Raw genomic sequence first — 16,037 nt, 5'->3', positions numbered from 1 at the left:
AAATTCTTTTTGTAGATCTTTGTTAAATAATTATATAAAAAACACAATTTTCAACAATTACTATAAAATGGGAGATTCTAATGTGAAATTTGAAATTGCTCTAAATTGTGAATGAAGCGTCTGTAAATGAAATATCGGTGAACGATATGTCTGTGAATGAGATAGTGGTAAACGAAATGCTGTGAGCGAGTTGTAGGTGAACGAAACACTCATGAACGAGATGGGTAAACGGATTGCACAAATTACTCAGTTATGTTTTCAAGAGGATCTTTATTGCTCGATTAATACAGGTGCATTTGTATGTACGGCGAATTAGGTAGTTGCTTCGCCGAAATAAGCCAGGTCGAGCTCTTGAAGCTCACTGGCATCTGGGGACGATGCGCTGGTTTATATAGGTGTTGCTTGTGGAACGTGTAGCTCGGCTGATGACATCACGTTCTGGAAGATTCCTACGGGGTCGAGTTCTTCCTTTGCGTGCTGTGTGCTGATGTCTAGTTGTATCACTGCTGGATTTCGTTCGTTTTATGATCGAGCGATGAACTCTTTCTTCTGGAATAGTCAAATGGGACGTTGCCCTCGAGTAGCGAAATAATTCCAGACGGGATTAGTTCTGCATGTTTGTACAGGAACGATGATGATGCCATCACAAGACTTGTGTATTGTTGTGAAATATATGAGATCACTGGTTTTGATTCAAAATAGCACAAATTGTGCTATATTATACAGTACACAAATACAGTACAATATTTAGATTGATGGAGTTTTTGGGTGCCAGATATTCCGTGATCCGAATTTAAGTGATTATTACCTAACCAACGAGATGTCGTGTAATCCTGCAAAATATGTGTCTACCTGGTTTATCTGCTTTTCTTACCGACTACACCGCGAATCGCCTTTATGAAATATATTTTGCCAATTGATTTGATATTATATACAATTTTTAGGTCAGGCAACGTCTGTCAGTGCTGCCAGTGAGAGAACCGCTGTCAAACTTCGATTGTCGATGGTGGTTTTTGTTATAAATGTTTCGTTTTATAGATAAAAGATGTGACAGTTTTAAAATCTCATCATCATGTCAAAGCAAAATAAAATCACATCATATTTTAACAATAAAAATAATTCCGACGAAAAAAATGGCAGCACTTTTAAATCAGAGATGGATGGATCGAACAAAATGAATAAACCTAAAACCGAATTTAAAGAATACTCAAGTGAAGACGCAGACCAAATAACTACCATAGATCTGATATCTGACAGTGAAAATGATGAAAAGCTTAAAAAGCTTCTGTCGGTAGACGAAGAGGATCAACTTTTACTCGTGAGCTTATTGCAATATGAATCTAGTCAGGAAAATTCTCCGAAAAAAAACCCTTTCAAGCCCGACGATTCCACAAACTTCTTTACCGCAATGGTGGAAGACTTTTTATCGAAACCGCCTTTACATCACCTCTTCAGCGATGGCGATATTCAATTGATTGATTCGTTCTCTCGGTTACCATCCGTAGATCATAGAAAATTACTAGTCCGAATCTATTGGCTTCAGTGGAAGTGGTACAAAGTTTCCAATATGGTTGTGAAATATTTGGACATAGATGCTATCGATGATTATAGTAGATGCATCGTAGAGCTCTTGCAAAGCCAAGGCTTCTTTTTAAAGGGTGAATTGGAATAATTTATCATGAATCAAATCTGCTTGTAAAATTTTATCGAACGATTACATTTTTAGGCGAAAATTTTATGAGTCACGAAGATTGGGCTGCCGTATTGAATAAAGCAGATCTGGTGAAAGTTTGCAAGCATTTTAAAATACAGGTAGCCAAAGCAGACAAGGGCACCTTGTTGAGTGCCCTCAAAAAATTTTCGGGCACAAAGTCTATATTTAACAATGCCAAAGCGGAATCGCGATCTATGGATAATGTCGTTTTAAAAATGTATTTTTTATTTTATTTTATTTCGTATATAAAATAAACTAAGACTAAAACGTATATTCATATAATATTGCAGGTTTAGTAAAACGGCCGGGGAATGCATCAAAATTTCTGAAAATTGTAAATCGATATTTGATCGTTTGCATTTGTTGATATATTTAGGCGTCAATCCAGTAATTCTCCGAGATAAACAACTCAATCTAATGTTGATGAATGTGAGAAATGGACAACAACATTTTCCCACCGATGGAATTGATCTGGATTGCCCGAGTCGTATTTTTCCATCAAAACTACACTTTGAAGAGTGCGTTGGTTGTTAAGACACGTAGGATTCGCACACATTGTATGTAATTGTTTCGTTGACATTTTAGGTATGTTCGTGCTCGCGATATTTTTGAACAGCTTCTGAAGCTGAGCAGTTCTCCGCCGTGTGATCACGAAGCAGTTGTGAAAATATCGAGACAGTGCTATCAATATTACGAAAAATTGTCCAAAAATGAAACCATTAGTAATTGGTAAAATGGTGTACTTAATGTACAATATACAATAATATGATATGTAGTACAGAAAATTTTGTTTTGTTGACTTTTAGGTATCCTGAGCCGTGGATGCATCGGTTCACGCCGTGCTATTGTTATGTTAAAGCTTTGGAAATAAGTATAGGGTCATACAAAGCATTGAAAACTGATGATCATTTAAACGAAGCGCTTTCAATTCTCGACTCGATGTTGATGCAAAAACAATACAGGCAAAATAAGCGCGCTCTGTGGCACGACGAAAAGGCTTTGATTCTGCAAACCAGATTTCGCCAATTTGAGAAGGTCATAATGTAAATTTAGTTGATACTTTCGCTTTGAAGCTCGTTCTATAATTTTAATTGTTTTTGTAGGCTGCGAATGTTTTGATCACCGCCCTGGAAGAAAAAGAAATATCGGAAGATGCGAAGGCTCCGTTGAAAGATCGAGCTCGAAGGTTGGCTCGTCAGAAAAATATCAATTTGTCGAAAGAGATCCGCCAAAATTTATTAAAGTCATCTGAAGACAGTCTGATAGATACGATACCTTCTAGAGATATATCTGCTAATTCCGTAGATGAGTGAGTTTCTTTCATTTACATATGTATGTGTGTATGTTGTGTTCTATTTATCACTATTTTAGTAAAATGCCGGGGAAAAAAGCGAGATACGTGTGCAGAGATGTAGTATCGGACGAAACAATATACTCATCTGTTGAAGATTATGCGCTTTTACATTATATCAATAATTTACAATATAGTGATGGTGCCTATTCCATTTTTTTCCAAGTTTATTTAATATTATATACATGCATATTTAAATATATTTATTTTTATTTTTGCATAGGTGACCATTTGGAAGGTAGAATTATAACGTCAATATTTGTCCTACTATTTTGGGATATAATTTATTCCAATACGGAAAAAGGAACAGGTATATTCATAACACGTTATCAGGAAGCTCCATTAGATCTTTATACGGATGGTTTCTATCAGAATAGGAAAGAGAAAATCGAAGAAAGACTCACAGATATCGAGAGCAGGTGGGCGGGAATGGATGAAATCATCACATTTATGAATGATAACTTTGTATCACGAAAAGAAAGTAAGATAACTTAGATTATTGCGAACCTAACCTGTCTTATAAGCCGTTTGTGTACATTTATATTTGTGAATTGTATCAGGTGAAGTTTCGCTGTTTAATAAACAACTGGAGTGGAACAAACTGACGGAAATAGTTAGCTGCTTAGGAAGAAATGCGTTGAGTTGTATATGCAGGCGATTGGCTTTGAATTATCAGTATGCCCATTCTGGATTTCCAGATTTAACTGTGTGGAATCGTTTAAGTAAAAAGGTTAAATATTTGTACACACACACACACACTGATTTTGTTTATGTATGGAACTTATCGAAACTTATGCGATATCTTTACATGTTTAGATCAAATTTGTGGAAGTCAAAGGCGACGGTGATAAATTATCGCACAAACAAATCCAATGGATGTTGTATTTGATGAAATGCGGCATCGAAACTGAAGTTTGTTACGTGCATAAAGGCACTAGTAAGAGAAAGACCCCTAAAAAGTCGTTGGAAACTGGTATCGACTCCAAGAAGAAACGAAAACCAAAGTCCACTTCACGAGAAAAAGGAAAGGAAAAAGTGGCAGAGGCGACACCAAAGAAAATTGAAAATTTAAAACACGAATCTCCCCAGTCGTCTCCGATCGCTAAGAAGTCTCCAAAATCACCCAATAAGGCTACCAACTCTAATTACGTTTCAGAATGTTATTTGCGGTCTCCTACTAAGTTCAGTAGAGGTGTGGGTTTCTTCGCTTCTCCGACTTCATCCAGCAGTGAAACGAAAACTAGTCCCCTCAAGTCGAGGAAGCGTTTGTCTCTCTCTTTGACGAGGAGACGTATTTTTGATATTGATAAATGAGAATGTTTTTTAGCTTTGTAATTTTTAATCATATGTACATTTTTATATGCGATGTAATGAAATGAAGAAAAAAGATATATATTTTTTAATTTAATTTATTTTAAAAGTGATTATTTTAAAAAATAACATTCAGCTCTTATATATGTATGAGACTGTATCCAAGTGAAAGTTTTTATTTATGATTTAATTGTAAATTATCTTTTAGGTATTTATTTTTTGTATCAAATTAGTGAATAGAATTTTCACAACTTTCAATATAGATCCAGTATATACACATATGTATGACTGTTATATTGCGTAGGTATGTACAAATATAATATATTATTAAAAAATAAATAAATAGAATTCAAAACAAACGTAATAAAACTCGAAATAGAATTTGATTTTCTCGAAATAGAATTTTTTTTATGACAATTGAAATGGAAGGGAGCTTCGTATAAATAATAGAAAATAGGAGGTGCAAAACATATGTATATAATACATACATATGTATGTATGCGTTACGAAAAAAATATATGTAATATGATAATAATAAATTTTGGAGAATACGTTTAAAAACGAAAACAACGCGAGTCTGATTAGGTCATGGTTCTAAGGCACAAATCCTGTTAACATAATTTACAAGTAGGTACTATGTATATAAAATTTCCCCATGTACGTGCATATACATATACATATATATGCATTATTAAAGTTTTAAAAATCTTAAAAAAAAAAACACTCGCACGAAAGCTTCATCTTACTTAAATTTATTTACATCTCGTTTTGTATGTATTGTGTTTTTATCGAGAAAAAAAAAAACACGTCGTTACGCAGCTATCATACAGTTTGTATAACAAAATTAATATATATATATTAATTAATCTTCTTTGAATTTTTACATCCACACATGCTCATACTTTTTGGTAGTAAATTTTATACAAATATAATGTGAAATAGAAAAAATAAATATGTGAACTTTTTTGTACATTTGTAACATGTACCATTATTAATTATACATTATTACATATTATATATAATATATTATTACTTTATGATAAATATCTCTGCTAATAATATAGCCTCATTTTTTAAAATTTTAATTTGATACTGGAATTTCGATTTATTCGCTACTAAAAACTACGGGCCGTCGCAGTGATGGCGGAGACATCTGGAAAAACAAAAAAACAAAAAACGTTTAGTTATTAAATTTATAATGTAGTTTGGATCGCGCACTAAGAACATATTCAATACCCAATTGTTTCTGGCGAGCGGCGCTTCATCGTCCGAGTGATGATCTTTGTGAGTGTCCACGTCGTCGAGACAGTGACGCGGCCGAAGAGTCGAGTATCCTTTGTCTCCGCGCAGCCATCCGATCGCCGGTGACGGTTCTAGAATAGAGTTCTCGTAGAGCGATGTTCGCACAGCACTCACTTTCTGACTTCGTTCCGTTTCTCTTTTGGAAAATTTCGAAAAACTATAATCTTTGGGATTGCAATCGCCGTTCTTCAACGTATCACTCGTTCCGTTGAGGCAAGTGCTTTTGTCGGACGTCTTGGATATCGTCATTTTGGGATTGACGTGAATGTCTTTGTGGTGGAGATACGGATCGACTGTCAGACTGATTGAGTTTCTGTGGATTTCGTTGTGGAAGTGAGTTCCGTTGAACTCGTCGTTGGCATTTCTGTATTCGCTCAGGGTGTTCCTTCTGCTTTCGCCCATGGTGTATAAACTGTCTTTATTGATCAGTTTGTCAGCCTCCAGTTCGAATTTGACGTCGTTGGCGTCGACAGGAGCGACGTTGTTGGTGCTTATTCTCAAGTTGTCTGATAGGGAGATGGAGTTGCGAAGATTCTTCTCGTCGGCGGGCGAAGTGTCGATTTGATCTCGATTGCAATCAGAGCGGTTGTCTTGCAAGCTAGACGTGCTCGTCCTCAAATGAGCCGCCGTCTCTGTGAAGTTTGACATTTCTATTTCTTCCGTGGGTACGGGTTTCTCGTTGACGGGAGCTTTGGTACTGTCGCTTTGTTTGGTGGCATTCTGAGTTTTCTTTTCGAGGCTGTTGTCTTTCTTTGGTTGATAGGTGAATTTGGGCATCCTTGCCGCCCAATGGTCGCTGTTGGAGCCGATGGAGCTGGTGCTGGCGGCCGAGCTGGAATTGGAGCTGCATCCCACAAAGTTTCCGTGTCTCCGTTGATAGAACAAAATGTATGCACTGCTATTTATTAGTTCGGTGGTCACATCGTCGTTTGGTATGAGAGTAACACGGGTGTCGTCGAATTTGTACCACTGTTGATCGTAGGGATTTTTACACGCGGCCGTGTAGTGTCCCGTTTCCAGATCGTTTCCGTGATGATAGCAAACGGAATACAAATCGTACGAATTATCGTTGGTCGTCGATATTTTTCTCGGCCTCTTCCACGGCGACCATCCCACTCCGCCGAGGAGCATGGGGTTATTCGGCAGGCCGTCTTTATTGGCCAAGTGGGGAGTCATGTCGAAATTGTACAGAGGAAAGTCGACCATTGTGGTCAACTTGGTGCTATTTCTCCCTTTAATTTGTTGTCTACAAAATAAACAGTAGTATAAGTACATACATTCATATATGTGTATATTGTTTAAAATAATACTCACTGTCTAAATCGTTTTAAATGTATTACTAAAATATCAGGTAGTGACCACAAGCCAAGAGTTTTTACAACGGGTAAGTATTGCTGACATTCGGGACATCTATATACAACATGGACAAAGTGAGTGTTGGTTTTTATTTTCACATATACGACATATAATTCATACATCATCGGAAGTAATACCTCCAAGCATCCTCCATAGCTAACGTTTCAGCTCTGGTATAGTGCGCGAGACAGTCGGCAAGTGATAATCTGGTCGAAGTTCCACCTTCTTGCATCACTTCGGCCACACTGCTATGCTGCTCGCAAGATTCCGAATAGTCGAGTAATAATCTAATTTTAATCAAGACATTATATCACTAATAGGGTACGATTTAAATGTACATTGAGAAAAATACTTTGTATCTTAAAAAAAAAAATGTTTGTGCATCGAATAAAATATTTTGGCATTATTAAGTGATCATTAAAAAATATGAAACGATCATTCGAAAATATAGATTTTAGCATTAGAATAGATACAAAAAGTGGCAACATTGCAGTCTTCCGCTATTGCCAAATGTCAACTGTTACAAGTGTTTTTCACTAAAGAATTTATAATCTCACTAGTGAAATTTAATCTTAAATAAATAAAACCAACCCTAACATAACCTAACCAAACCATAAATAAAACCTAACCAAACGTTGGTACCAATTTTTTTTTAAATTGTTCCCTTTTGATAATAACAATTTTTCAAACATAACAGCACATAGAATACAATAGAGACATCTATGGACAAACAACAAAACTAACCTAACCTAACCAAACCATAAATAAATAAAACCCAACCACACGTTGGTTAGTATTTTGGTATTCGCGACGTTGGCAATACGGTTCATATGTCATTTTAATGCACATTTCATCCACTTTTTAAGTAGCAAATATTTTTTTCAATGATCAAAGCAAACTTTATAATGCAATCTGTATCCGTCATTTAGAAACTTTTTTGAATGCACAACATTTTTTTTAATTACTTTTTTGAATCCATATTTATTTTATAAAATGGACGTTTAAATTGTTCCCTTACGTATATAAATAGTAATCAACATTCGTCATTTCAGTTACCGTATGATTGTCCTCTATGATAAGGCCTCAATCTAAATCAGACTCATGTTTTACACATCACTATGCTAGTTTGAGTCCAATTTTTTATACGTTTTCTCTTCTTATTGGTCAATGAAATAATAAAATAATAGTTTGTCGATTTTGAAACAAAATCTTTCTATACACACCTATCTCGAGTGCATTTTTCCCATTCTAACAAAAGTTTAAGATGAGGTGGACCAGCTTTTTCTCCGCACAATGCCAGAGCTTGTTCCACTCCTTCGGTAAAAAGAGGATGCTCCAACTGTTAATATAACATATAAATTGAATCATACAATAGTTCCGAAATCAAACAATCCTACTCGGTACTCGGAATAAAACACTACCTCTGGCTGTAAATAATGATTAGGATCGGCTTGATCGGCAGCAGGGTCGATGAGACGTATTCGTAGCTCTCCAGGGTCCTGTTGTGAGGTGAGAACACCGGGTGCCACCATACTCGCCATTTCTTTGAGCATTAATTTCTGCAAATCGTCGTATCCCGTTTCGCGCGATACTTGCATAATATATGGTGAGCCTGAACAAAAAAAAGAAAACTTTCAAACATAAACCTCACCATTTGTTAAAAAGAAATTGGAATAGTAAAGGGGTATGTACCGAATCGTTCCACTTTATTTTCGTCAATTAACAAATTGAGCCACAAGAGTAAAACGTATGGGGCGGGCGGTTCGGTGGGTGGAGGAGGCGTTAACTGCGGCACTTCTATGCAATATAAAGCAGTGGCACCGTCGGCTGGCGAATTCGTAGAATCCATAGTCCAAACGGGTTGACAATCGCTGAGAGTCCTCGAAAAACCTACACACCGTTAAAAACCGTCGTCAGTACAACACAAAACAATATACATAGCACAATAATGTGAAGAGTTTAAAGATGAAGTGACCCGTATCGGTGACCTCGACCAAAACTATGTCCTCGGCGGGGATTCCGGTGTCGTTGGTGAGGATGGTTCGAAGTTCGCGAACTGCTGCGCTGGCTGAAACGCGCACTCCCAGTCTCACACACCGAGGCTGTTGGTTTACGTATATTACCTGAAAGATTACATTTGTTTGTTCACTATTTGCTCACATCACATACATATAGTAATCTTATAAAAAAATGTATGAATGCATAATTTACGATTAAAATTAAAATTCATTCGTTCGTTCATAGTGCATTTTTGTCACATTATTATTCACTATTGAGTTATTTAGTTAAAAAAAAAAAAATCGTAAGAGATGTCATTTTTTGCTTTCGTGAACTAAGCAATGAATTCTTGCATATTTCATGGGATCATGGGGTCAAGTGGTCACGGGTTTAAATCCCACTGGTTTCTGCTGGCCAGATCTTGGATTTGTGACTCCAGGTCGATTGTTTCCTATCAGAGTTTGCCAATTTATCTGATTTTCATTAAAACAGTTCCAAAAAATTGGCAACCTTGTTTTCAACAATCTCGAATTTTGCTGAATTGTATAAAATGCTGCAAATTTACATACATAGATGTCTCTGTGGGTGTAAATTGATATGTATTTACTTTTTATAATACATGTTTCTGGCTAGGAAGGCGCATTGGCGTTATCCATTAGGCTTTCCTGGTATAAATGAAAAGAAAAGAGAAAGATGTAAAATTAATTAATTGGTATAAATTCGAATAATGGAGACAAATGAGGGTAGGTGGCCAATTTGGTAGGAACCGTTTCAACGATGGAATCAGATAAATTGGTTAACTCTGATAGGAGACGATTAGCCTGGAATCACACACATTATATCCAAGGTCTGGCGTGACATTGACACTGGATCAACTTGCAACCCCTCAATTGGAATAGGTTCAGGGATATAAATGATAGGCCAAAGTTAGTTCACAGGATTTATCCTACGACTCAGGTCTACACGGAACCACCACTCGTGCGAGAGTGTCCATCCACCGTCTGCACCCTCCTTTTAGAGGCAGGTACTCCGACATTCCCCACAAACTAAGAATTCCCTACAAACTCAAAATTCTCCACTTTACATTGGTCCAAGATTCATACGTTACAGTATTATACGCTAATCACCGAGCTATGCACATAATATACGTAAATAAATATAAAAAAAATAGTTACTGTGACGAGAAGAGGTCTATCGGCTAAATGAGGCAACTGTACACTGATGCAGTGAAATGGATCGAACGTATTGCTTTGACGATGGCATCTAGGACAAGCTAACGACGATCGAAATTGGGCTTGAAAGACCGCTTGCACAAACGAACTATTGCACCTAACGTGATTGGCCAAAGTTTCAGCTGCCACTACTTCGTCGGGTCTCCCAACTGTGTTCTGCAAATAATGAGAAAATGCACCAATTAGCAATTATTTTTTTCATCGACTTTTATTTTACGTTTTAAAATAGACTAAAGCTGCAGTTTAGTTATTGTTAAAAAATATCGATTCAAAATTTTTGTACAATATATAAAAGCACATATGAATATACAAATATTACACATATATAAGGGCGAGTCAATAATTATCCACAATGCAGTGGTAGTTTTTTCTCTCAGTTTCTTCCAGTTTTATTGTCTAAATAAAATAAAGTCTATGAAGACATTCAGCTCAATCTCTATACAAGTACATATTTTTAATCTCACATCTTCACCCTCAAAACAAGTGTTTTTCTTTTTTTGTCTTTTTGGTAATCGAAGATTAAGGGATCGTTGATTTACATCAGAAAAAAACTGGAAGAAACGGTGCATGCACAGTTCGCTGATAAATGACTGCACTGCGGATGATGATTGTATGTGAATAAATTGAACATATTCACAATTAAAACACGCAACAAACGTACTTTTATAGTTTTATATTTCTTTTTAGTAGCTGTGTTCAGGTCTTCGTGGACTTTATCTAAGAGCCATAATAGAAATTCTTGGGCGTCGTGTTGACTACTTCCTCTATATTGTGATCCATGTCTTTCTACGACCGCCTAAAAATTAAAATGAGTATTGAATGAATTAGTTGGTATTTAATTAGTATTGTGTAGAATAAATAGTAAGAACGACAGAGACTCATACTTTGAAGCTGGTGCTGAGTTCGGGGTAATATTGGCAAGCCCACAGGGCTTTGAGTATGAGCGCTAGCTGCTCCGTGACTTCTCCTCGAGTGCCAAACTTTTTCGAATTGAGTTTGTTTCTCCTGGAGAGGTCCACTTTGTACTGATCCAGCACAAAGTATTCGGCGATGATGTCGGTGTGCGACAGACATTGCAAGACGGCGTTCATGAAGCAGGTGTTGCCGTGATTGCGAAGCCCCGTCGCACCGGGAGTACGGTCCGGAGGCCACGGTGGCACGCGATCAACATTCACTTCCATATTTTCTTTCATTTGCTGTTTTCCCTGAAATCAAAACAATCTTTTTATCTATCGATACTTTGTACACAGATTAGCGGACAATTACTATCATAATATTTATATGATAAAAGGTTGTTTACAGCCAAGTTACATACTAATATATGTATGTTGATTAAATTTTTGATAGATTAAGGAAAAAGTTTATACATAATTACAATACATACAATGCTAATTGATATGTATTTACTTTGTATAATACTTGTATCAAATGTACAATGTTTCTGAACAGGAAGGCGCATTGGGGTTACCTGTTAGGCCTTCCTGGTATAGATTAAAAATAAATAAATAAAACAATACCGTGTCAATGTCTTAGGTTTCATAGACTCGGCCCTAATGTAAATCTGATCTATTTGTTGTCATGATTTGTTGAAACTATATGATATGTAGGTCGATAATTTTCTATATGAAAGTATTTTTTTGCGCAATATTAAAGGATCCGTGTAAAAGTAGTCAATAAAGGACGGTGAGGATGCAGATGTTAAAAAAATACATATGTACATATGAGGCCACAGTTAAAACACTGCCAACAAAATGTTCGAACATAATAACGAAAGAAAAAAACTTTTAAGTATACTGTTTGCTACCAATGTTTCCTCTAGGCAAGAATCTTGAGCATTTAGCGCCATTTATTGAAAATTTATTTAATTAATTTTTCTATTGGTGTTTTATATTGTTTATATGTAAGTAGGTGGGTAGTTTAAAGCAATTTTTTGTCATATTAAATAATTTAACATAAATATAAATATTAAATTAAATATATTTAAATGGTATTTGAACAGGATTCGACTGCGTACAGGACACATTTCTTTAAATTTAATAACTTAATATGCACATACGTGCAAGACTGCAACGTTTGTATCCATTCTAATGCTAAATTCAAATAAATAATTGTTGCCAATATTACGCGGTACGTCTCTATGAATACAATCGGATCAATTTACTTATAAAAATGTAACCCACGTTGTTTATTGTGTGTTTTTGAATGTATTGTGCAATTTTTAACGATGCACTTGCCCATCTTGCGAGTAATATAAACAAACAGAGAAGTTTTTGTTGGACATATGTATGTCGAGCACCAAGCATCAAATACGACTGATGCTAAAATTATTTAGATCTGTCCGTGGACAGAATGTCACTTGACAACAATATGACTCCTAAAGCCATTTCTATTAATATAACATTTTTATTTGTATAGGATAGCTAGCTAGCATCTCGATTCAATTGGGATAATTGAGAGGCTTCGGTACGATGTTTGCACAACTTGTGTATGCATGCACATCGAGTATAGTGCAATATGAAATGGGAATGGGTCTTAAAGGTCTGACCGCACTATACGACACTATACGACAACCGAACGATCCTTCACTTCACAACAGTGTGCGACAATATTAGGTGAACCGCACTCGAACGACAGATTATGTCAATCATTCGTTCGATACCTCGGAGCAAAATGGACGAAACGGACACTATTATAGTATATTTGATATGCGAGGAAGAAGAACAATTGAAAAAACCCAAAAGATTATGGCTACATGCTATTTCAAAGTCACGATATGAAGAAGGAGAATAATTGTCGCAAGGCAATCCCCCAAAGTTGGTCGTTCTACGTCATGCGACTGTCGCTGCAGTGCAATATGTCTCATACAAACAATATTTGGTCGCGTACTGTTGTGAAGTGAAGGATCGTTAGGTTGTCGTATAGTGCGGTCAGACCTTTAAAGCCACTTCTATAAATATAATAACATTTCTCGGCGTATAGGATAGCTAGCTAGCATCTCGACCTCGATCTCGATTCAATTGGGATAATTAAGAGGTTTTGGTATTTGGTATGTTGAGTCGCTTTCGGTTTGCACCATTGAAGTATAATGTATAGAATAGTCATTCCTAACCCAGATGAAGATCTAAGAATCCGCATCGAGATGGCTAGAACAGCATTTGTAAAAATGAAGGCGGCGCTTACAAACAAGCATCTCAATCTTCATACGCGGTTGAGATTCGCGAAGAGCTACGTCTGGACAGTATTACTACACGAATGTGAGACGTGGACTCTGAAAACCAAGATGATCAGCCGCATTGAAGCTTTTGAGATGTGGGTCTATAGGCGTATGCTGAAGATTCCGTGGACCAAAAAGATATCAAACGAAGGTGTCCTCGGCATGATGGGGAGAGGCAGGGAACTTGTTTCTGTCATCAAGCGGAGAAAGATGGAGTACCTCGGACACATGATACGGGGGCCAAAATACGAATTTCTCCGTTTGATAACCATGGGGAAAATAGAAAGAAAAAAATGGATTGGCAGGAAAAAGTTATCTTGGCTTCGAAACATGCGCATGTGGACCGATATGAGCGGCGAAGAGCTGTTCCGAGCCGCTGAAGACCGATGCGGATATATTCAAATAATCGACGAGGTGGTCGCCAACGTCCGGATGCGGACAAGGCATTAACAAGAAGAAGAAGTCATTCCTAACAAAAGTATCGCTTAAAAGCGAGCCATCGAAGAGAGACAAGAGTGAGGAAAAAAAATTCGTGGAAGTGATCGTCCCTTACAACAACTGGACAAAACAGCTGACATCTCCGGGCACACGGATTTTTTGTGGCAACATTTTTAGGGGCTGAGAGCAATTCTATGCATACTACTTCAATGTAGATAGGCTGGCCGCGCACTAGGCAGCCAGGCTGCCGCAGCCAAATTTTGAGCAGCCAGTTTCGGCAGCCAGTAGTCACCCTTCCGTCAAGCGTAGAAGAAATAATTCTTGTTTCGTACGAAACGCAAAGCAAAGAGAAGATTTTGGATTCATTCATTCAAACAAACAGCATTTCCAGAATTGAATGGAGAAAGATGGATTGAGATAGCAAATGGTTTCAATAAAAATACAAATTTTCCCAATTGCATTGGTGCCATCGATGGTAAACATATATGTAAGATTAATAAAACCAAGCTTTCCTCACACATTGTATTTGTGATTTCTTCCCATCTTCGTCTTTTCACATCCCGATAACTATATTCTTCTGAAGACATATCCCATATTGCCTTACGATTTTCGATTTCTCGAATTAGTTTCTCTGTATCGAAACTCATTTTCAAAAAGAAGTTCATTTTCAAAAAAAAAACTAGTTTCGGAGCGTAAAATACTTTTGGCTGCTACGACAAGTGCGCGGAGACTGAAGGCAGCCACATACTAGCCACATACATTCTACCTTGCAGGCTCTGGCTGCGTGCAGCCAGCTAGCTGCCGTGCAATCGTACGCGATCTATTGGCTGCCGCAGCCAGGAATTCTTGGCTGCCTGGTGCGCGGGCTCCAATGAGCCACCGTATGTTAGATTGGCTGCCTAGTGCGCGGCCAGTCATAAAGTAATAATAACTGTTTTTCAATGAGTGAGGCCGGTCCGAACATCTAGCACGTGCACATACAGATGTTCGGACTTTGTCGAACTAATACTGCCACACAATTTCACTAGTAGAGCCTATTTCAAAGAGATCCTACTGCAACTGAGAAAAACAGCCGAAATCTCCGTCTGCACGGAGTTTTAGTAGCAACATTTTTGGAAGGTGAGGGTGCGCTTCTACCCATTCTACTTCAATGGTTTGCACAAATTGTGTATGCATGCATAGTGCAATATGAAATGGGAATGGGAATGGCGATAAGTGGGTTGCGATGAAACGTCAGAGGCTTTGAGGTTATGTTTGTAGTTTGACAGTTGTGTGGGTGTGGGTGTGGGGGAGGGGGTGGGGGTGTGCTCACGGTGGAGGCGTTGATGCGGGTCGCGATTTTGTTGATGAACTTCTTCCAGGAGGGGCGGCGGAAGACGCGGCGCCCATGTTGGGGCTGTCCTTCGGTTCCAGTTCCGGTTCCGGTTCCGATGCCAGTGTCGGTGGCCGCAGCGGGGCAGTGGGCGTGGGGTGTGTCGTGTTGTTGTTGTTGTTGTTGTTGCTGCTGTTGCTGCTGCTGCTGGGTGTTGTTGGGGGCGGAGGGGTTGGCGGTTGTGGCGATGCGGTTGAAGGGATTCCTGGGCAGCGTGAAGGTGCGCCGCAGTCTCGTGTCTCCACCCATGATGTGTCGGTTTCCGTTTCCGCTGAGGTTACCAACGGGACCGTTGGTGTTGGTGTTGCAGTTGCAGTTGCAGGTGCAGTCGTCGGTGAGAGTGACGATGACGTCGAGGCCGCGCATCCCCGCCCCCGAGAGCGCGCCCGATCATCCGTCGGCGATCTGAGAGGCGGCCGCCACTGGTGAAGAGATGAAGAGGTGGCCGAACCTCGTCCCGGTTCCGGTTCCGGTTCCGGTTCGGGTTCGGGTTCGGGTTCGGTTTCAGTTTCGGTCCCGGGCCGGCCCCCGTCTCGGCCAGAATCGGAACGGCGCGGCGGCCACCTGACCGAAGGCCGAGTTCGCGAACGGGTAGCGAACACGCCCCGCCGTTCGAGAACTCTCATCTAGTTCGCCTCTTTTAATCGGTAATTGGACTATTCGTCACATTGACGTGGTCACAAAGACAATTTTTGCCATGAAAATCGCGAATACACAATATTTGGCACTCAAGTTCTCGTTACTATGAT

The 16,037-nt window shown here is 38.4% G+C and overlaps 3 protein-coding genes across 3 annotated transcripts in view; 2 read left to right on the top strand and 1 right to left on the bottom strand.

The window, feature by feature from the left end:
* The window catches only part of LOC143916579 (uncharacterized), a 590,438-nt gene that overhangs the window by 259,661 nt on the left and 314,740 nt on the right, over window positions 1–16,037 (top strand). The window lies entirely within an intron of this gene.
* On the top strand, window positions 943–4,704 carry LOC143916294 (uncharacterized). Its single transcript, XM_077437312.1, has 10 exons — window positions 943–1,658; window positions 1,727–1,931; window positions 2,005–2,232; window positions 2,300–2,443; window positions 2,521–2,749; window positions 2,818–3,023; window positions 3,086–3,207; window positions 3,289–3,546; window positions 3,626–3,795; window positions 3,882–4,704. Exons 1-10 carry the CDS (start codon window positions 1,073–1,075, stop codon window positions 4,377–4,379), a joined length of 2,646 nt encoding a protein of 881 aa, XP_077293438.1. The 5' UTR covers window positions 943–1,072; the 3' UTR covers window positions 4,380–4,704.
* Window positions 5,344–15,921, bottom strand: Usp15-31 (Ubiquitin specific protease 15/31). The gene is made up of 12 exons (XM_077437311.1): window positions 15,229–15,921; window positions 11,149–11,469; window positions 10,926–11,060; window positions 10,208–10,420; window positions 9,010–9,157; window positions 8,727–8,924; window positions 8,456–8,646; window positions 8,258–8,373; window positions 7,172–7,321; window positions 6,993–7,088; window positions 5,613–6,924; window positions 5,344–5,529 (listed from the first exon to the last, which is right to left on the bottom strand). Exons 1-12 carry the CDS (start codon window positions 15,652–15,654, stop codon window positions 5,482–5,484), a joined length of 3,354 nt encoding a protein of 1,117 aa, XP_077293437.1. The 5' UTR covers window positions 15,655–15,921; the 3' UTR covers window positions 5,344–5,481.

This window comes from Arctopsyche grandis, chromosome 9, assembly GCF_051622035.1.
Source record: "Arctopsyche grandis isolate Sample6627 chromosome 9, ASM5162203v2, whole genome shotgun sequence".
Classification (NCBI taxonomy): domain Eukaryota; kingdom Metazoa; phylum Arthropoda; class Insecta; order Trichoptera; family Hydropsychidae; genus Arctopsyche; species Arctopsyche grandis.
This window is presented reverse-complemented; position numbering and strand designations above follow the sequence as displayed.

Coding starts and splice junctions, on each gene's coding strand:
- Usp15-31 (XM_077437311.1), bottom strand. CDS start 15,654: ATGCGCGGCCTCGACGTCATCGTCACTCTCACCGACGACTGCACCTGC. Junction 9,158..10,207: donor ATAGACCTCTTCTCGTCACA/GTAACTATTTTT, acceptor GTAATCTTTCAG/GTAATATACGTAAACCAACA. Junction 8,374..8,455: donor ATCATTATTTACAGCCAGAG/GTAGTGTTTTAT, acceptor TTATATTAACAG/TTGGAGCATCCTCTTTTTAC.
- LOC143916294 (XM_077437312.1), top strand. CDS start 1,073: ATGTCAAAGCAAAATAAAATCACATCATATTTTAACAATAAAAATAAT. Junction 2,750..2,817: donor GATTTCGCCAATTTGAGAAG/GTCATAATGTAA, acceptor TTGTTTTTGTAG/GCTGCGAATGTTTTGATCAC. Junction 3,024..3,085: donor TCTGCTAATTCCGTAGATGA/GTGAGTTTCTTT, acceptor TCACTATTTTAG/TAAAATGCCGGGGAAAAAAG.